Here is a 21337-nt window from a genome sequence, read left to right as displayed (position 1 = left end):
AATCAATTCCTCATTTAGCCTGACAGGGTCTGGGTCCTCGCACTGAAAGAGCTTGTTCATTCGCTCGAATTAGTCAATGATCGGGCTTAGAAATAGAACAAAAAATGGCACCATCTCCACTCCGTAGATGATGGCGAGGGTGCGGAGTACGGGGACTCGAAATGACATCCAAGTTGCGCCCCGAGTGACATCCCATTTGCTCCCCGACCGTCATTCGATTTCAGCTGTGAGTTGCACCTGGATTATTCCCTAAATGTAACTGCAGATCACGGCTCAAATAGAATTTGTCTTGATTTTCGCTTGATGGTGGTGTGCGCACGCATGGACGCAGACGGACATTAGGAGGTCTTAAGGTACTGCGCACCGTTACAGGCGAGGGAGTAAGCCGTTTGAATCTCGCCTACTAACGCAGGGTCGTAGCCCAGTGGGTAAGACGACACAGGCTCGAATCCTGCCGATGCCTGTGTGATTTTTTGCGATTGTAAATGCTATGCGCACGGACGCAGATGGGCCAGATATGAAGACATCAGCGATACCGTCGCCACTGGCACAGGCCCTGGTTCAGCCCATGAAGAAACGAGAACGAAATCTCTGCAGTACGAATATCTTTTGTGCTGCATTGTACATGGACCACCGCTATCGCCTTCTTCTGAAGCCTGATGAAGAATATCAAGCGAGGATGCATCTGTGCAAAACCTGGAAGCGAATCACAGCCTTCACAGGCCTTCAGCAGAAGCAATGTAGCAGCTGCATTTCAGAGATCACCGCTGCACCCACTTCTGAAGAACCGGAGGACGCCCTCAAAGCGTAATGGAAAACGAAGGAAGCTGAGGCTGGCACTGAGTCGCGTTTGACAAGTGAGCCAGGATTATCGGACACGGTACTTTTGCTAGAAATGCTTGACAAAGAGCGGCGCCTTCCAAGAAGCACAAACATGTTGAAATTTTGGGAACAGCGCAAAGAGTGGCAACTGGCCCTTGGTGTGCCAGCCACACACGTCAGCGTGGAGAGGGCATTTTCGACACAAAAGTTTGTTTGGTCGTATCAGCGGTCTCGCTTGTCGGAGAGTACACTCAATGATCTGCTTATTCTGAAATCGTGCTCACTCCCTTAAGGATAAGGTGGGATTCAAATACGAGGAAAAATAAATACTACGTTTTTGTTGTTACTTTGCTTCGAAGTTTCTTGCAGAGTCCCTCTTAATCATATCGTAGTTTTGGGACGTAAACACCCAATTATGAAGTTCCTAATTAAATAATTGATCAATTATTAGTTTAAGATTTTATTAAGTACTCTATTACTGTTTATTTTATAAACGAACCATTACAAACCGTTTTTTTTTTCGTCCCGGAACAGAAACGGAACGGAACTTTTTTCTAAGGAACGAAACAAAAAAAGGAACGAAAAACATTTCATTCCGTTTTGACCTTGTGTGGGAAGGGCCAGGGCAGCCTAAGCTAGTCAGTCGGCGTTCATATGGCAGTACCTTGACGTCTCCTTTCCTACAATGTGGTTTGGAAGATAGTGACATAGGTAAATCCTATGCCTATGTTGCAAACGTTAAGATCTCTGTTTCTGATGTCCTAGTGTTCTCAAAAAATGACGAGCTGCTGTTTGGTGAGGTGGAGAGCATTGTACTTTGGCAAGACATCTTTTTTTGTTCTGCTGAAGACACCGCACAGTGCAGTATTCAGGCCTGAACTGCTTCTTTATCCGTGGCCACTGTTCGTGCACAAAAAAAGTGGGTGGTTATTTATATGTCACACCTAAATGTTTGCACGAGTCCCCACTGTAAATCTGACTTAGCTGTGCATGTTGGAGTCCAAACTGTAACGATGCAATATTCTTTTATTGCTTACCTACTGCAACTTTGTCCAAAACAGTCACAAAGTGATTGATTCTGTCAACGAAATGCTTACACGACTCACCGCACCCAGTAACTTTGTGCCCTCGGTGTGTTGCAAATTTGTATATCCATAATGCAAATTTATTATTTGCATTGTGTACACTGTGCGACTTTTGGAGATTAAAGCGTCTTCTTTGCCCTAGGTCTCAAAACTTGCCTCCATTCTCCGAGTGTGCGAGGCCAATTCTTGAAGGAAAAAACGTGCCTGAAAATCTCCGAAAAAAGCTTCACCCCCAGCTTCGGGCGGAAATCGCACTGTTCTTGGAGTAAGTTGTACATTCTATTCGTTTAGGCTTGAAGGAGCCGTTATATGTACAGCTTCAATAAATAGCACACATTGGGCGCTTAACTCTTGAGTGCTTTTGATAAATGATGCCATAGCTTGTTGAGCTGCCGTGTTGCATAGTCTCTTGAGATTCGGTACAAAACTTGCATTTCAAAGACATCTCATAAAATCTAGAAGCAACGAATTGCTAAGATTTTGGATGGATGTTCTCAAAAGGTTGTTGAGTCATAAAATAGGCCAAGGTAAATACAATTTAAGTTAATGACCCTTTCAACTGTACTTTGAATTTTAATGCGTAGCATTCTTTGCCGAGTACCCTCACAGCTAGGGCCGTGTAATGACCTGCATTTCTACAAAAATGCAGATTTTGCGGAAGTTCGCATCGCAAGCTAATCTACGTACTTTAGTGAGAATGTCTACAGATGTAATGGTTTTGTGTTTTTATGCAAATATTTGCAGTGAGAGTGACGTTATAACCAGCAGCAACACAGCTGAGTGCCGTTGCATGCACAAAGCACTTGGTGATGTACTTTTACAGAAGTATCCCCACTTCACTTGGGATGAACCCAGGCCAGGCAGTTGTTTGCAGCAGACACAGAGCCAGATTTATGTAAGTTGTACAACTAGGGTAATATAAAGGACATACCTGGTTAATATCAGGATAACAAAATTTGGGGCGAGGAATAAATGCGGATAGTGAACAATAGTGTAGTAAAAGTCCACGAGGAAAGCCTTTGTCATGGGAGTGACAAATAATCACTGAAATAAAGCAAGGTGGTCTGGCATTCATTGCCTTGGCCGGTTTTAGTTTACCAGTTGAATGCTTTTATGAAAATCTGAAAGCATAATTTTTCGGTGAGGGATGTGATGCAATGTCTTATACTTAGGGAAGTAGCCATGGGGGCTTTTTCTTTTTCCTCAAACATTTTTTCAGGCAGCGCGAAAGCAAGTTTTAGTGTTATGTTCGGAGACAATTTTCCCTTTTTACAACATATATCTCCTAAAAAAGTTTCTGGCTACGGCCTTGGCATGAAGCCTTCTTTTGTAATAACACTTTAGTTGTGTGCAGTAGCTCTCGTATTCTTAAGAGATGTGAAATGCTTCGTCCTACTATAGGTGTTCCATACTTGTTTGTTGCAGAGTGTTTTTATAAAAGCCCGTCTTTAGCAAGGAAGGTTAAAAAACACACAACGAAGAAACATGCCGAAACCGTTCCTGCTGAACCACTTCAACCACCAGTGGTGGTCACAAAGTTTTAGTGTTATGTTCGGAGACAATTTTCCCTTTTTACAACATATATCTCCTAAAAAAGTTTCTGGCTGCGGCCTTGGCATGAAGCCTTCTTTTGTAATAACACTTTAGTTGTGTGCAGTAGCTCTCGTATTCTTAAGAGATGTGAAATGCTTCGTCCTACTAGAGGTGTTCCATACTTGTTTGTTGCAGAGTGTTTTTTTAGAAGGCTGTCTCCAGCAAGGAAGGTTAAAAAAACACAGAACGAAGAAACATGCCAAAACCATTCCTGCTGAACCACTTCCACTACCAGTGGCGGTCACAAAGGAAAATGACCACTCCGAGTCGAAAGTTTGTTTTGTATTAATCTCATTAAGGTTAGAATTACTGTTGCATATGCATTTGCCTTACTCCAATGCATCTAGCTCGTAGAACATTTGTGTTACAAGTGTTTCATTCATTTCAGGTGTTAAGTTCATCCAGCATGAGCGGGATTACGTATGACATGAACCGAGTGAGAACCCTCCTGGAGATTACCATGGAAGACCGGCGCAGATCGCACACAGATCCATTGCCACAGTATTTTTTGGTGGAAGAAATTGTGAGTGCTGTGGAGAAGCGAAGAGCATGTAACCTATATAAAGGTACACATGCTGAAAGTTAAAATGTCGCACTGTGCATTGATCCCCTTCTACGTCGTGTGACAGAATGCCAATACATTCGCGGATTCCCTCTGCCGCAACAGGGTCAGGTTAAGACCACCACGTATGCCGCCCGGATGTCCCTGTATTTGCGGAGCGCAGACAGCTCCGTGGCGTTCCTACGGCTCCTCGGTGCCTACGGCGAGCTGTCCGGAGCCCAGCTAAATGGGCAAAAACAAAGCCATTCGCTTGGGTCGTTTGCATCGGGCCTGCCTGGTGGAGTGGAATGGGTGGACGGGGTGAGAGTGTTGGGCGTCATTTTCCACCCTTCTGGGGATGTTTCGAACAGGACTTGGACGGAACTCCTTGAGAATGCGGAGTGGTGCCTGTCCACTGCGGCGCAGTGTCAGCTGACGCTGTCAAAACGAGGCTATGTGATTAGGTCGTGTGCCTCGGCCGCGCTTTTTGACGCAGCTCGAGTGGCTATGCCCGCCAACAAGAGTGATGCGGCAGCTGACTACGAAGTTCGGGGCCTTCTTTTGGGCCAGCAAAACATAACGGGTGGCGCGCGAGTTCCAAAAAGTACGGGCGGCTTCGGTATTCCCTGTGTCCCCACTGTGTGCAGTATATTGGCACTGCAAGGTGTACTTAATGTGGTACATGATCGCGAGTTCTCACGGAGGGCTCCTGTCGAGTACTTTCTGAGGACGGCTGTTCTATTGCGAACGTGGCATCGGCCCCTCAGCCGAGCAGCCGCCTCTTTTTTACACGTCATCGGCACCTTCACGAAGCTGAGAGAGCAGCTGTCTGAATCGGAGATAACAGGAATGCAGCCAACTAAACATCTGTGAGCGACTGGCTGTCGGACAGCTTAGCGATGCACAGCTGGGGAAGACGAGGGGAGCCAGGTAGAAATGACTGACCTCTTCAGTGGTTCCCTCAGACGTGAGGGACTTTGGATGGAAGCAAGGCTGGATCGCCTGGCAGCATGGGGGGTGGCGCCCAACTCCCAGTGGCCCCAGTGCGGCCAGGTCGAAACTTTAAAACACGCTATGTACGATTGCCAGGTGGCAAAGACGTTCTGGCGTCTTTTGTGCAGGATGTTTTGCGTGAGGCTTGGCACTTGCACAAAGACGCGCGACGCTTTGGTAACCTTTCTGTTGCGTGTGGGAGCATTGGTCTTGTAAAGAAGGCGCGGCTATGCGTCCCTAACGGCGCGGCCCCAACGAGCCATGTACCCAATGCTCTGGAAAGTCCATGCCCGTCTGGCGGAGCACCTGGAGGCGGAGCTGTCTGCGCTGGGGGAGGAAGCTTTTCTCCGGCGCTGGTCGACCCGCTTTATCACGGTGCGAAACCAATGAGTGCACATAGAAATAGTGCCGTACTAACCAGTCAGTTGTGTTTCTTATTTGTCACTTGTGCTATTCAGCCTACACGATTGCAATGTAACATGCGGTTTTGTATATGAGCTGCTGTGTATCTTGACGTATGTTACCTTCGATGAACTAAAATTCTCTTCATCGCCTTTTACTAAAGATTACCATAGGGAGGGGAGCCTATAGGCCAATTTTCGGAGGCCTTGCCCGTTTGGGCGAGGCCTAATCCAGAAATCCACAAGCGGAACATGTTTCTCACCACCGGTGCGTCACCCCGGTGTTTCCTGCCCAGGGTGTGCGGGTGGGCGTATTAACGCCTTTGCCTACTTGCTCTGTAACCTACGGAAAAACCAAATTCAAAGCGATGGATGCGTGCACATGGTGTTCTGTACGCCTGCTGTGCGTTGTGCTATACAGGTCCCACTTCCCTTACACATGGTATAGCGAGTCTGGAGGATGGTAATTAAATTAATGTAGTTCTTTCACTGTGGAATTGAGCACGGATACCATAATCCGACAAAGCAAGAAAGGAGGGTCTTCCAAGCGCTACAGTCGAGCTCGCGGGTTGCGAGGAGAGCCTCAGAAGCAAAACATAACGTGCCTTTAACTTGGTCACTTAATAGCGCATAGCGAACGGAAATAACGCATAGCGAACTAAAATAGCGCATAGCGAAACTTTAGTATGCGGAGTCCCCTCAGCGTGTCGTTTACCTCTTCTGTGAAAGACAGATACACTTCTGTGGACCAGGTCAATGCAGGCAGGCTGGTTGACGAGCTACGAGAAAAGGACCCCGCAGGAAAATACTTTTTTCAGCCCTACAAAAACCAGAGACAGCATGAAACACTTGCACCAGAGATAAATGCCGACGAGGACGACATACTTGAGGGAATGGCAAATAAATGCGAACAAACATTGATGTTTTGTATGCAGACTGCATTCACGAAGATGGCCATGGAGAAGTACTCGGGTGATGTCTTGTGCCTGGATGCAACGAACAAAACAACAGACTATTCACTCCCCGTTTTTTCTTGTGGTAAAAACACCAACATGCTACGTGATTGTAGGTGTGTTCATTGTTCAATTCGAAACGTCAGAGTGCACTTCGGCAGCCCCAGAGATTTTCAAATCATGGTGCCCTAGTTTCAACCCAAAGTACTGGATGATCGATTATTCCAAAGCGGAAATGAATGCCATGAAGTCAACTTTTCCAAGAGGCAAGATAGCACTGTGCGATTTTCACAGACAGCAAGCTTGGGACCGGTGGCTCAGGAAAAAATAAAATGGCACTGACCGAGAGAGATCAGGCATTGTTGTATTTGCGTCAGTTGGCCAGAGCACACACTGCCGAAGAATTCACCGCAGCGGTCGCACAAATGAAGGGCAGCGACCTGTGGGCTACCAGCCCTGCCTTTCAAAGCTACGTAGAAGGCCACTGAGTGCGATGTGGGCAGCCTGCTTCAAGCCTGGTCTATGTGTTACAACCAACAACGGCACTGAGGCCCAAAACAAAATGCTCAAGGAGCGCTCTCTCAAGTCAGAAAGTGGCCGACGCAGCTTGACTGGCCTCATCCAGACCCTGAGGACATTTCTATCAGACAGGGAGCAGCACTTCCATAGAGAAAATTTGAAGGTTTCATCTGATTACAGGCTGTATCATGATGCAGTGCCAGAGTACTTGCATAACCGACCACGTAGTGTGGTGCTTCACATCACGAGCAGGCTTGCTGCGGCTAGTGACATCGACCAGAAGTCTGTGACGCCAGGACCCTGTCAAGGCACTTTCTATGTGAAAAGTTCTAGCTCTGAGGAAGTTTCTCATTGTGTAGGTTTTGCCACACCAAACTGCACCTGCCATGATTTTAGAAAGCACGGGCTTCCATGCAAGCATTTTTGTGCCATCTTTTTGTGTGATAAGGACTGGGGTTTCGATAAGCTTCCCGAATAGGGTTGCCACCTGACCGGTTTTGGACCGGCCCAGCCGGTTTTTCAGACAGCGGGCCGTTGCCGGTCTGTACCGAAAACCGGCCGACATTGGGCTGGTTTTTTGGCCATCGTGCCACGGTCATTTCTTTTCTGCCTTTTGTAAGCGCAAATACAGCAACTACGACAACAAATTTATGTGTCGACAAGCTGTGCAAAGACACGCCAGCAGAGCAAATGCACGGCCGAGCATGGAAGGGGACCAAAGGGAGGAACAACAACACAATGGAATGCCACCGGCGCGATAAGCCATTGTTACTCGTCAGTGCAGCACATTCAGAGCAATAGCCAAAACCTCAATCACCTTCAGGGCAAACGTTATGTTGCTTTCTCTGCAGGAAAACGCTACAATAAATGGAATTGCACGTCAATAACAAAAACATGGCGTCTTTTTTTCAACACAAATTCAACCTTCTATTTCCCCCCCCCCCTGAATTGCCGTTTTTTTCTTTGGGGAAAGGTGGCAACCCTATGCCCGAAGGGTATCGAAATGGACCTTTAATGGCTCTTGATGATCACGTCATGGCAGAAAGCCATGGGTCCGAGGAGCATGACACTGGTGATGCTAGCAATAATTACGTAGACACTGCAATCACCAGTGAGACTTCTGAAAGTGGGCCAGATTTGGAAAGGGCATCTTCTTCCAGTGTGGGCACAATCAAATCAAAAGTACTCGGGGAATTTGATAAAGCGAAAAATCTGGCTTACTACTGCACAGACCGCAAAGTTTTAGAGAATGTACTCGAACAGCTGCAAGAATGCTCTGCACAGCTTCAGTTGGGCACTCGAGCAAGTGAAGGCCTAAATCTGAGAGGCTCACCAACAAAAGGTTGTTCCGGAACAAAGCGCAGACATAGCCATCATAAAGAACCTGATGATGTGTCAGAACTGAAAACATCCACTCCAGCAAACAAAGAACACTGGAGATCCAAGGGGCGCGTCGGTAGCAAAGCTGAGATGCTGCGAAAAACATACAACAAAGCTCCGTAAGGTGAAAAATAATGTCTCTTACGGTGAAAAATAATGTCTCCATTTGTTTTAAATTAATAGCCAAGTGGAATGATGTCATGACTGCAGTGCTATGTACATTATTTCCTTGTGCAATTCTTTTATTGCTGCAGCTGATTTCCCAGAACAGTGTTTTCGTGAAACTGTTAGATATTTTTGTTTCTGTTATTGCTTCATTTTTTCTTCCGTGCTTTATTTTTAGCCACACCATTCAAGTTAGTTTTAGTCATTTCCATCTGTGGATTTTTAACTACTTCTGGTTTGTGAAACAAGTGATATGACTGTGTGCGCCTTTGCCTATCCAACTGTTCTAATTTATCTCACTGGTACAACCTAAGTATCTATCCTGCTTCAAAATGTGATTGGCATCCATCCTTCTATAAGAAAGGAGGAATTTTTACTAATAATTTACCTTCCCCTATTAATCGCTGCAGCATGCGTTCTTCTAACAGACATCCATCTAGTTATGTTGTACTTCTGAATGTGTTTTCATGAAATCATTGTGCTTTTTCTACAACGGGCAATCAATAAATGCAGCAGACGTCGCGACCTCCAAGGCACCACGAAGTCACGCACGGCACCACGGCATACTTCGCACCTTCTCTTTCCGTTTCAGTGTAGCTAGAACACTGTACTTTACGTCATGTTAGCCAATGGCATTGTTTTATGTTAGCACAGCCCACGGCGAATCCGCCGAACAAGGCCCGGTGCGCACAAACGCAATGCGTGCGTGCGCAAGAAAGAAACACGCAGCAAAAAAAAAAAAAGTTCGTGACGTCACACATAATGGCCATGCCTTCGCCCTCATGCGCCCGCCGAAAAACGTCTCCCTTCCGTCCGATAGTCCGCCATTTATTTCGCCTCAAAGGATTTTCAAAAATTCAAAAAGCTTCACAACCAAAAGTTGTCAAAACAGACCAAGCAAGTTGTCTGCAACGTGTACGCGCAAGTGAGACTGACGCAACCAGGGCCCGTTTGCCCGTAAGCATAAGTTCCCGATTAAGTTCCCGCTTACGAATAAGACGCCAATAAGTCGAAGTCGGCCACGGCAAATAAGCCAGTTGCCAGAAAACCCGACGGAAACGCTACCTTAACTGAGCGTTTGTATCAGTTTCGGGCAAACGACTTATTACCTACACAGCGCTAAAGTCGTAGTTGAGAACTTAATCCCACACTTATCGCGTTCGGGCAAACGGGCCCAGGAATCTCCGTCGTTTCCGCGTCTCGTTCGGTTAGCCAGCTTAGCGGCGTAAGCGAGCGTACGGTCGCACGGCTCAAGAATGAGGTTTCGCGTGGCACCCCGAAGTCCTCAAAGCGCAAAAGGCTTCGTTTGTCGACTGGGAAAGCGCCTGCAGTTACAGGAAAGACAAGAGTACAGCGGTACGACAGCTTCACCCGTGCTGCTCTCCGACGGAAAGTGCATCAGTACTTCATTCGCAACGAGGCACCAACTGCAGAAAAGATCCTCAGCGATGTGACCAGCAACCCCGACATGGGGCTGCCGAAGCTGAGTGCCAGAACGATGCATCGGCTTCTGAATGAGATTGGATTTGCTTTCGGAAGTGAAAACGTAACTCTGCGCTTCTGGAAAGGGATGACATCTTCGTGTGGCGGTGGAAATATCTGCGGACCATTCGAGAAATGCGAAAGCAGAAATGGTACGTGGTTACTGTTTCGATTTGGCGGACAGATAGACAAATGTCAATTCGGACGATTAAAATAACAAATTTCGTACGTAACATTATTTGACAGTTGAAATGTAACAAGAAAAAATAACTATGGAAGTTCTCGCACAGCCAAATATTTTATTGCTGAGAGTTACTTAACAACACCGCTGCGCATGCATACTGGCGTTCGCTTTATTTTTTTCATGGCGTTTTTCTGTATCCCTGCCTCTTGTTCGTATTTTGCATGCTATTCTGGTTCAGCAAGTGAAGGGACAAGTGTGCATCGACATGTTATTAGTATAATGTATGGATAGCGCTCACTGACTGGATTTCGTTAGCCATGCGGGTGGTGTACGTTCTGCGAACCTTTTTTATTTTGGTATTTTGCGGTGCCACCAAAAAACTAAACATACCTGCCTGCGTAGTAGAATGATGTTAGGTGCAAGCAATAAATGCCTTCTCTGTCTTAACTAACCCCTCTCCCCAAAGAAAAACTGACACGTATTCCTTTCATTTTCGCAGGACTATATACTACCTCAACGAGACTTGGGTCAATGCTGGGCACACCAAGGGCACGGTGTGGGAGGACACCAGTGTCATCCCGTAAAGACGCCTTTCGCAACAGTCTAACTACTGGGCTTCGTGCACCAAGTGGCAAAGGTGGTCGGCTCATCGTCCTTCATGCTGGAAGTGAGAAGGGCTTTGTGGACGGGGCATGTCTCATTTTCCATGTGTTAAAGAGTGCTTCCACTAACTACCACAGTGAAATGGATGGCCCACGTTTTGAGAAGTGGTTCGCAGAACAACTTCTACCCAACATTGAGCCACACAGTGTTATTGTCATGGACAATGCTCCGTACCAGTGCTCAGACCGAAAAGCTGCCCTCGACGTCGTGGCGCAAGGCCGACATTCAGTCTTGGTTGACTGCAAAAACCACCCCGTGGTGTGATGACCAGTTGAAGCCCAAGCTCCCTCGGCTGGTTAATGAGAACAAACACAAGTTTTTTGGATACCGGATTGAAGCCCTGGCCAGAGTTGCTGGTCATGACATTGTTCGGCTTCCTCCTTACCACTGTGATTTCAACCCTATTGAAACGGTGAGGAGCCAGGTTAAGGCATACATCGCTGCCAACAACACTTCATTGACTCTCGCTGAAGTTGAACGACTACTCAACGAAGCCATCGCCCTCGTGACTCGCAAAAACTGGGTCCGGGACTGCGCTCATGTGGAACGTCTTGAGAAAGAGGCCTGGGAGCGGGATGGTGCAATCGACACCAGAATCGACAACGTCATGATTCCGCTAGGTTCCGACTCCAGCAGCTCTAGTGACTGCAGTGACAGCGAAATGAGCAGTGTAGAGCAACTGTGATGAAACCGGTGTGCACTGACTTATGTGGTGCTGGTCGTGTGTGGCGAGTGACAAGCCGCTTTGTTTACGGTTCTGGTGACCGGAAGCTTGGAAGTACGCTCTGTTGGTTTATGTGGTGCTGCTTTTGTGTGGCAATTTATAGAACCCCCTATTTACCTTTCCAATGCCCAGCAGCTTGGAAGTACGCTTTGTTGGTTATGTGGTGCTGGCCTTGTGTGGCAAGTGACGAGGTACTTTGTTTTCCTTTCTGGTGGAGAAGCTTGGAAGTACGCTCTGTTGGTTTATGTGGTGCTGCTTGTGTGCAACAACTTACAGGACACCTTTTTTACCTGTTCTGATGCCCAGCTACTTAGGAGGCAGCTGCTGATACGTGTAGGCGAACGATTCATCCTCCTCCCATATCTTGCGTTTCCTTGTGTATTTTATTTTAGTGTCAGTGCTCTGTTTATATTTCGGACTTCTGCTCCCACTTACGTCGAGCTGGCGAACGTGCTCCCACGGTCGTCTCGTTGCTTGGCGTCCCGTGTGCCGTGTTTATGACCAACCGAGCAGCGGCGCCAAGACATCCGACACCGGCAGCTCAAGTGGTCTGGCTCCAGGGCGCGAGACGGACTGCGCCCAGGCAGTCGAGCGTTTGAGCGTCAGCGAGTGTGCGTGTGGTGAGACCTGAGTGGATCATTAGAAAGCGTATGTGAGCGAAAAGAACGGCGCCGCACAGGCACGTTTCTCAGTTTTGTACGAACCCAAGACAATAATTAAACAGTTTGTTTTTGCCCTCTCCCATAAATCATACGGAAGCTATTCTTCGATCGTCCGTCTTCAAGCAAGAAAACGACCTGAGTGAAAGTAATTCAAGAAAGTTAACATTTTTCAGAAGTGATATTGATCGGACTCCAAAATCGGCCAAGTCTACGCCTTGAAAAACAACCGGTGTCCCCGACAGCCTCCATCGAAGTGTCAGCAGCTAAAACGTTCTCGGCAACAAAGAACAACCGGCCATGGGTTGTGAGTTGACCAAGAACCCTTTTTACGAACTGAAAGACCTTAGAGCGAGCCGTTTGAGCGTGCTGTGTTAAGAGGTTTTTGTAGTGTGTGCGTATTTCTTAGTATGGGAGCCTGTTAGGTGTTTAGACCAGTGCGTTCAGTGTAAATTGTAATGAGTGTCGACTGAGCTAAGCTTTCACTTTTCAGCTTCAGTGCAAGAGCTAGGAGTGAGTGTGGGATGCTAATTGGGAGTTTTTCGCATGGTTATGTTACTCGAAGTGCGTTCGGAAGTGTGTCCGTTTTGAAAGAGAGCTTTGTTGCGCGAGTGATCACTTTTGTTAGCAACTGTTGTTAGTAGACGCGCAAGAGTTTTACACAGCCAGTTGAGTTTTTGTTTATTCTGGGATTTCAGGTTTTTAGACATTTGTTTGGGGTGAGAACTGTTTGAGACGACTGTTTAGAAGGTGTGACATGGCGGAAGACAGCGAGCAAACGTTCTTGGTGAGCGACCTCATGAAAGCAATAATCAAAAAAGATAAACTCATCCCAGAATTGCTCGTTGAGTGAAACTAAACAGCAGGTGCTGTGTCGACCTTTCAGGTAATGCCAGACCTCAGTAAGGCAATTCGCGACTTCACAGCTGAAGGTGATTCAGCTTTGGCAAGCGACTGGCTAGAAAATTTGAACAGGACGGCAACACTGCACAAGTGGCCGCCAGAGTTCAAATTAGAGATTGCAAACTCCCACTTGGCTGGACCGGCTTTGGATTGGTTCTGTAGCCGTCGTTTGAGGATAAAATCGTGAGAGGATTTTGAGACCCGCTTCCGACGCAGTTTTATCAGTCAAACGAATGCAGCAGAAAGGTACGAGAGGATGAAAGAACGTGTCCAGCAGAGGAATGAGACCACCACGGCGTACTTTCATACTAAGGTACGACTGTGCACCGAGGCGCGTCTCGCCTTTCTGGAGACCCGCGAGCAGGTCCTGGTAGGCTTGAGATCAAGCAGTTTGTGTTCCATGTTGATGGGTCGCACACATGGCGATGAAGACGACCTACTCCACGACATCGAGGAGTATGAGCGTGTGGATAGGCGATGACAAGAGCGCCTTGATGTTGCAAAGGCAAGCAAAAAGGAGGAGTTCGTGCATGGACAGGATCCGGGACAGACATACCGAAAAAAATCAACTGGGCCCCCGACCAAGGACACAAGACCGCCGCTCAAGAACGACAAAGGTGAGTTGAAGTGCTACAACTGTAACAACTACGGCCCCATTGCCAGAGACTGCGCTGAACCGAGGCGTGAGCTGAAATGCCTGCGGTGCAGAAAATCTGGGCACACACAACGCCACTGCAAGGAACAGACCATCCTGAAAACGGCCCACGACAGCATCATGGCTGGCCACTTGGGTGTGGAGAAAACGAAGGACCAGATACTGGAAGACTTTTTCTGGCCAGGTATCACAGCAGACAAGAAGAGGTTCGTCGCTTCGGCGCGGAGAAACCCCGGGACTGGGATCGCTACCTAGCTCCACTGCTCTTCGCGTACAGAGAAGCGCCGCAAGCAAATTCTCTCCCTTCGAGCTACTGTACGGCCGCCACATCTGAGGTCCCCTGTCCATCCTTAAGGAGATATGGAGTAACGAAAGTCTGGATGAGGAGACCAAAACTACATATCAACATGTTCTCGACCTTCGTAACAGGCTGGAAGAAACCTGTCGCGTAGCGCACGAAGAACTCGAGAAGGCAGGAGCCCGTTGTGCGAAGCTGTACAACCGAGACACGAGGAATCGACGATTCCAGACCGGAGACAAAGTCTTAGTCCTGCTCCCGACAGAACACAACAAGCTCCTTCTCCACCGGAAAGGACCATTCGAGGTGAAAGAAAGAAAAGGGGAAGCTGACTACGTCATCGAGACACCCAGTGGGCCCAAAATCTTTCACGCCAACCTGTTGAAGAAGTACGAAGAAAGGAAACCCAACCCCGAAAAGACGGTGTGCAACGCGATATGCGGCGTATCCAAACCGAGGGAAGAGAGCAACATACCGGTTCCGGACTTTGTTAAGACGGAAGGCATCGCTGACCTCAAACTTTCGCCACACCTTACAACAACGCAAAAGGCCCAAATTGAGGCAGAACTGAAGCAACATTCCAAGATTTTCTTGAATGTTCCGGGAAAAACTAATTTGGTTGAATGTCACCTGGAGCTCACCACCGACACCCCGGTTCATGTGAAACAATACCCACTGCCGTTCGCTACGGTGGAGAACATGGAGAAGGAAGTACAGGACATGAAGGCCCTGGAAATTGTAGAAAAATCGGTGTCCCCGTATAACTCCCAGGTGCTGCTAGTGAAAAAGCCCGACCACACCAATCGGTTTGTCATAGACTACCGAAAACTCAACATACTAGTCGCCTCTTCAGAACCAATGCCCCGAGCCGATGCCGTATTTGCGGCCGCAGGCGGCAAAAAGTACTTTTCCAAATTAGACTTTGTAAAGGGGTACTGGCAAATTCCTCTTTCGGAGGAGTCCAAACCCAAAACTGCCTTTTCCACAACGTCGGGACTTTATCAGCTCCGCTACATCCCATTCGGAATCAAAACCGCTCCCGCCGTCTTCGGCAAGCTGATGCGACGAATCGTCAACGGTGTCCCCGCTGTTAATCATTACTACGACGACGTGTTAATTGCCAACAGCACGTGAGAAGAGCACGTTGCATCACTCTGAGAACTTTTCAGCAGAATTGAAGCGGTTGGACTGACCGTACGCCCAAGCAAGTGTGACTTCGGGGCAACAGAGATCGACTTCCTCGGACATCGAATTGGACGAGGAGAACTAGCACCGCTGGAAAAGAACCTGGAAAAGATCCAGACAGCACCAGCACCGAAAACAAAACGACAAGTTCGCGCATTCCTCGGCCTAACAGGCTATTATCGCGAATTTATTCCAAACTCGTTCCTACGTACGAGTATACTGGATCTCACCACCACAGCACACGCACGCAGCCCGAGTCCTGCGTTCCCTCTGGGACTTCGCACGCGAGGCTGACATTCTGAGCCGGTCTTAATTTTACCCCCTCCTTTTACGCCCTACCATTCTTATAGGCCTCTGAGCCAGCCCTTTCCCTAATAAAGTTACATCTATCTATCTATTCCAAACTATGCCGAGATCAGCGCGCCGCTAGCCGAACTCACCAAAAAAGGGGAAAACAACATCATCAAGTGGAGTACCGCTCAAGAAGAAGCCTTCAAAGAGCTCAAACGGCGCATCTTAGCCCTCCTATAACCTAGACTCCCGGACTTCACAAAGACATTTGTGCTCCGCACTGACGCCTCTCAAACCAGGCTCGGCGCTGTGCTCATGCAACGCTGCGAGGGCACGCTTCACCCTATAGCATACGCCAGCAGGAAACTTGTGCCACGAGAGGTCTCTTACAGCACTATTGAAAGAGAATGTCTTGCCCTGGTTTGGGGAGTCCAAAAGTTCAACGCCTACTTGTACGGGCGGCCGTTCATCGTGCAAACCGATCACCAGCCGCTCCGTTACATTCAGCAAGCTAAACAGCTGAACAGTAGAGTCCTCCGCTGGAGTCTGCTTTTACAGGAATACCAGCTCACAGTTGAACATATTAAATGGAGCGAGAATGTGGGAGCAGACTACCTAAGCAGAGTGTAAACCCATGTATACCTGTAATTCTGTACTGCGAGTAGAATTTTTAGGTTGTAACTTCACAAGGCGGGGCGTGACCTTTGCATTCGCGGCTTCTATATTGTACCAAACACAAAGTTTGTAATATGTGCATTACTGATTGTACAGTACATTTGTTGTGTATGATTGGCGTTAACTAGTTGTGGCGTTCGTGAACTTTGCATGCGGTTGCTTCTTATTGTTTGTGAACAGCATATTAGTTATGGTTCTTATGAATTTCATTGTACCGGTGCATTGTAGGGATTTATGGGTACTAAATCAATTTGTACATAGGCTGTGTATTTAGGAGAAATCGGTGCCAAACCCATGTGATGTACGGAAACTATGTACGCGTCATTATGTGTTATCCAGAACCATTAGTCTGTACTTGATTTTGTGTTAGTACACACTGTTTTGCTCGCTAAGTGTGAACAACGCGTACGCACAACTTTGTAAGTTTTGGGAATATTATTGCAAAATATTCTGAAACTGGGGGCTGTGTCACAAACTTGAGCGTACAACGTCCAAAAATACCGTATAGCTTTTTCATATTATGGCACAGCGCCTAATTCTTGTTACAGTCGTCCGATTCATTCAGTTCGGTTCTATTCGCCCCGAGAAAACACTGGAACTCTCTCGAACAAAGCGGCGGTAACGCGGCCACTCACCGGCTCGCCGGCAAGAAAATACCAAAATAAAAGCTCTGCCGCTCAGCTTTCACCGAAGCTTCGAGTTCTTTCGAGGGGGCGAGCGTGGCTTTGCCAGTGCTAAGACACGCCGATGATTCCACAAGGGAGAAAGAGGGAAGTTGTGCGCTCGACAGCGGCTGACGCGTTGTGCCCTCTCTCTCCGCGCCGGCGCAGTTATAAACAGAGAATCCGCGCCGAAGCAAGTTAGCTACGTTTGGACGTCGTGATGTGACAACGGCACCTGCCAGTTTGTGCACCACACCATCGGCGACCCGCGCCCTGGAGGATTCCAACGTACTCTCGGGCCTCGAATCACCGTGATCGTCTCGGACAGCCTGACGCTTCACAGGTAGCCGAATCGCCTCCGACAGCGGTGCATCGTCCAAAACTGTTTGTTTTCTTTTTAGTTAACTGCTCTATTTTGTAATATCTATTTGTTAACGCTCCTGATTGTATAATTTTTGCCTAATTTGGAACTGTTTCTCGCATTTGTATTCCTTCTAGGTTACCTCTCGGTTACGTTATATGTCCTCGTGCTTGTACAGTGTTTTGCCTGTCCAAGTATAAGTATTTCTTTTGTTGTTTGTTCAAGGCTCTGACTCATTCTTACCGCTCTGGTCGGCGAAAGCCACACATCAGACGGCCACCCCCTTCGTCACCCGTGCCCTGTAGATTCGGTGGGGTTTTTTGCTCCCTTGAGTCGACTCCCCACACCTTCTAGCGGAGTCAAATTCACAGTGAGACACCGTCGTCTTTCGGAACGAATAGACAACATAGAGAGGCGGCAAAACGGCAACATAGACCAACTCGCTGCCCGGCTTGATGCACGACTCAACGAACTTGAACGATTCCTATATGAGAAGCTGGGGTCCCCGACCCCCGTCACAGTCAACTGCAACCCACACACGCCCCAACAGTCATCATGAACAGGTCCGCCCAAGCAAGACTCAAGATCTGGCACTGGAACGCCAACGGCCTCCAGTGCCGCAGGGCACTCCTACAACACCTACAGACCATGGACTCCCCGCCGGACATCATCATGGTGCAGGAAACTCACATGGAGCGGGTACCGGCACTCCCGGGTTACCGCATGCACACTACACCCCCCAGTGCTCGCACCAGCTCCAAGGGCGCTGCGCACGGAGTCTGCACCTTCATCAAGAAAGGCATCACCCACATTCCACATGACCGCTTCCTCGATCAAGACACGGCCCTCGAGCTAAGCGTGACCGAGGTGGTGGTCAGCAAGAAGACACAGGAAACATTATACCTGATCAACCTATACATCAACCCGCAGCACAGAAGTCAGCGCTTCCGAACGTTATTCAACAAGACCCTACGCAAGGCTTCGGGCCATCCAATACTCATAGCTGGCGATTTTAACGCCCACCACAAGGAGCTTGGGTACGGGCTTACCACGGCCAAGGGTAGGAACCTACTTGAAGAAGCCAGAAAAGCCGAATTCAGGCTCATCACCAATCCACAACAACCGTCCCGCATCGGCACCTCGACAGCCCGAGATACCACCCCCGACCTCGCCTTCGTCCATCTGCCAGACGACAGAGCGGCGAGCTGGAAAAACACGGGCCACAACCTTGGCAGCGACCACTATATCATTGAAGTCGAGATCCCCCTTCGAGTAACGGGAGCATCCGTGGCTAAACGTACTCATAAGATGATAGACTGGCACGCCTTTCGTCAGCAAGACGTCCCGCCGACCATCGACGACATCGAACGGTGGACGGAGTGCCTGGTAGACGCTGCAAAGCGAGTTACCACAGAGATTGTGACGGACGACTCCATACCAAGCATGGACCCTCGACTAGCACACATGATAGAGGCACGCCGATCCCTACAACGGAGGTGGAAAAAGTGCCGACACAATCGTAACTTACGCAAACGGATCGCCCGCCTCGGCCGCGAGATTGAACAATACAGCCGGCAGCTCTGCACCCAACAATGGCACGCAATTTGCAATGAGGCAGACGGTCAACTCCACGCGAGCCGAACGTGGAAGCTGCTCCGCCACCTCAGAGATGAGACACAGAGCAAATCGTACCAACAACACCGGCTGTCTCAGATTTTACACACGGCGTCCAAGACCCTAGGCACAGAGGAGATCCGTAAACGCCTAAACGACCGATACCTGCCCATCACCCCGAGCGTCGAGCACCTGAACTATCGGGGGACGGCCAACCCCGAGCTAGACGGCGACATAGAGGAGTGGGAGGTCCGCCGCGCAGTACAAGAACTCAACTGCAAGTCGGCGGCCGGGCCAGACCAAATACACAACAAGGCTCTCCGGAACCTAAATAATACTGCCATAACGGCCCGTACCAGATACTACAACGACTGCTGGCGCTCGGGCTCGCTACCCAAACAGTGGAAGACTGCCCGAACAATACTAATATTGAAGCCCAACAAGCCGCCTGGCATCGAAAACCTGCGCCAAATCTCTCTGACATCGTGCGCGGGTAAGGTGCTCGAGCATGTCCTTAACAACCGCTGGCAGAGCTACCTTGAAGATCACAACATTTACCCGGACACGATGCTTGGCTTCCGAGCGAAACTAAGTACGCAGGATGCCATGCTCCTCCTACAACACGACTTGCTCGAGTCCCCCAGCAGAACCGACTGCAGGGCAGTGCTCGGCCTCGACCTCAAAAGCGCATTTGATAACGTGCTTCACTCCGCTATCCTGGCACAGGTCAACCGACTAGGGCTGGGAGAGCGGACATACAACTACATCCGGGCATTCCTGTCTCACCGAACGGCACGCATCCATGTCGGCCATCTGCAACTGGACGAGAGGGAGCTGGGCAGCGTCGGCACGCCACAGGGGTCCATCATTTCCCCCTTCCTCTTCAACATCGTCATGATCCCGGTAGCCGAACGCCTCGCCCGACTGCCGAACGTCCATCACACGATGTACGCCGACGACATCACGCTCTGGGTGACCGGCGGCACCAACGGGCACATTGAAGAAGCACTGCAGGAAGCGATCTACGAGGTCGAGGACTGCTTGAAGAACACGGGTCTCCGCTGCTCCCCGCACAAATCGGAACTGCTCATACTACCGCCTCCTGGAAACCGAAAGAAAATAGCCGAGAGAGAAGCTCGCAACATAACCCTCCGCACCGAGGACGGCACGACAATACCACACGTCAGCAACCTCCGAGTGCTCGGCCTCCACATAGACTCAGGCGACACCAACCACACGGCCCTGGACAAAATGATAACGAAGATGGGCATTGCGACCCGTCTAATCAAGCGGGTCTCCACCCGCCGCGAAGGCATGCTGCAGTCGTTCGTGATGAGCCACGTCTCGTACGTCGGCGCATTTCACCGATGGCTGCAGCACGAGCGGGACAAAATTAATGCAGCCATACACAAATCAGTCAAGACCGCCCTGGGACTCCTATCATGCACGAGCAATCAGGCCCTGGCATCCCTCGGCGTACACAATACCCTGGAAGAGGTATGCGAAGCCCAGCGCACCGCACAGCTCGTCCGCCTCGGAACCACGAGAACGGGCCGCCAGATCCTACAGCAAGTCGGCCTCCGCCCACCGCTCGAGGAAGACACTGAAGAACACAGAAGGAAAATTCCCATTGCCATCGCCAGACAGCTGGTGGTCTCACCGCTCCCGCGCAATGTCCACCCGGACCGCAACAAGGAGCGAAGGCAAGCCAGAGCCCGCACGCTCGCGGAAACATACGACACAGATAACACAGCGGTGTACGTGGACGTCGCCCATATTCCGGACAAACCTCGCACTTTCGTGGCCACCGTGATCCGCGCCACAGATGGAAGCACAGCGAACACCTGCAGTCTCCGCGCACCCAATGCGGAGCAGGCAGAAGAAGCCGCCATCGCACTGGCGCTGCGAAGCGACCACAATACCACGACTATACTGAGCGACTCCCGGTCGGCCGTCGCCAACTTTGCCAAAAACAACATTGGGGAAACGGCGGCCCGCCTGCTCCCCGTACAGAAGTCCACAGCGACCACCATCAGATGGTTCCCGGCCCACGTCGGACCCATCGCCGGAGGCACGGCCAACCGTAACGAGAGGGCAGACACCGTCGCACGCGAGCTCACGCACCGTGCGGCGCCCCCCCTGCACCCCGACTGCGGAAGGTGTCGACCTCCAAACGGAACCACTGACCGCCTACGGCGACATCTTGCTGTGGTACAGAGAAGAACGCCGGACGCTGCCCCCGCCTCACCCGAGGCTAAGCAGACGCGAGGGTGTCCTCCTACACCAATTACAAACTCGTACGGTGTTGATGCCGGCCCTCGCTCGGCATGTGTGCCCAGACTTCTACATAAGTGATCGGTGCAGTGTGTGCGCGAATGGACCCGCAACTCTTGCCCACATCATGTGGGGTTGTGATGTGACGCCGAACAGTGCTGAGCCGGACTCACTGCCTCCGGAGGTAGTCAATCACATCAGCTCGCCGGACCCGTCGGTGCAGCTGCTCGCCGTCCAGCGGCTCGGGAACGCCCT

General features: G+C 49.6%; 1 protein-coding gene and 1 pseudogene across 1 annotated transcript; both read left to right on the top strand.

Moving 5' to 3' along the window:
* The first annotated feature begins 679 nt into the window (after positions 1-679).
* Positions 680-4621, top strand: LOC144166060 (uncharacterized). Its single transcript, XM_077695718.1, has 5 exons — positions 680-807; positions 2050-2172; positions 2652-2802; positions 3889-4023; positions 4538-4621. Exons 1-5 carry the CDS (start codon positions 680-682, stop codon positions 4619-4621), a joined length of 621 nt encoding a protein of 206 aa, XP_077551844.1.
* Positions 4622-4977: 356 nt separating this feature from the next.
* LOC144166059 (uncharacterized) lies at positions 4978-14702 on the top strand (annotated as a pseudogene).
* Positions 14703-21337: the final 6635 nt, after the last annotated feature.

This window comes from Haemaphysalis longicornis, unplaced genomic scaffold (assembly GCF_048455015.1).
Source record: "Haemaphysalis longicornis isolate Haplotype H1 unplaced genomic scaffold, Haemaphysalis longicornis Haplotype H1 scaffold_16, whole genome shotgun sequence".
Lineage (NCBI taxonomy): Eukaryota > Metazoa > Arthropoda > Arachnida > Ixodida > Ixodidae > Haemaphysalis > Haemaphysalis longicornis.
This window is presented reverse-complemented; position numbering and strand designations above follow the sequence as displayed.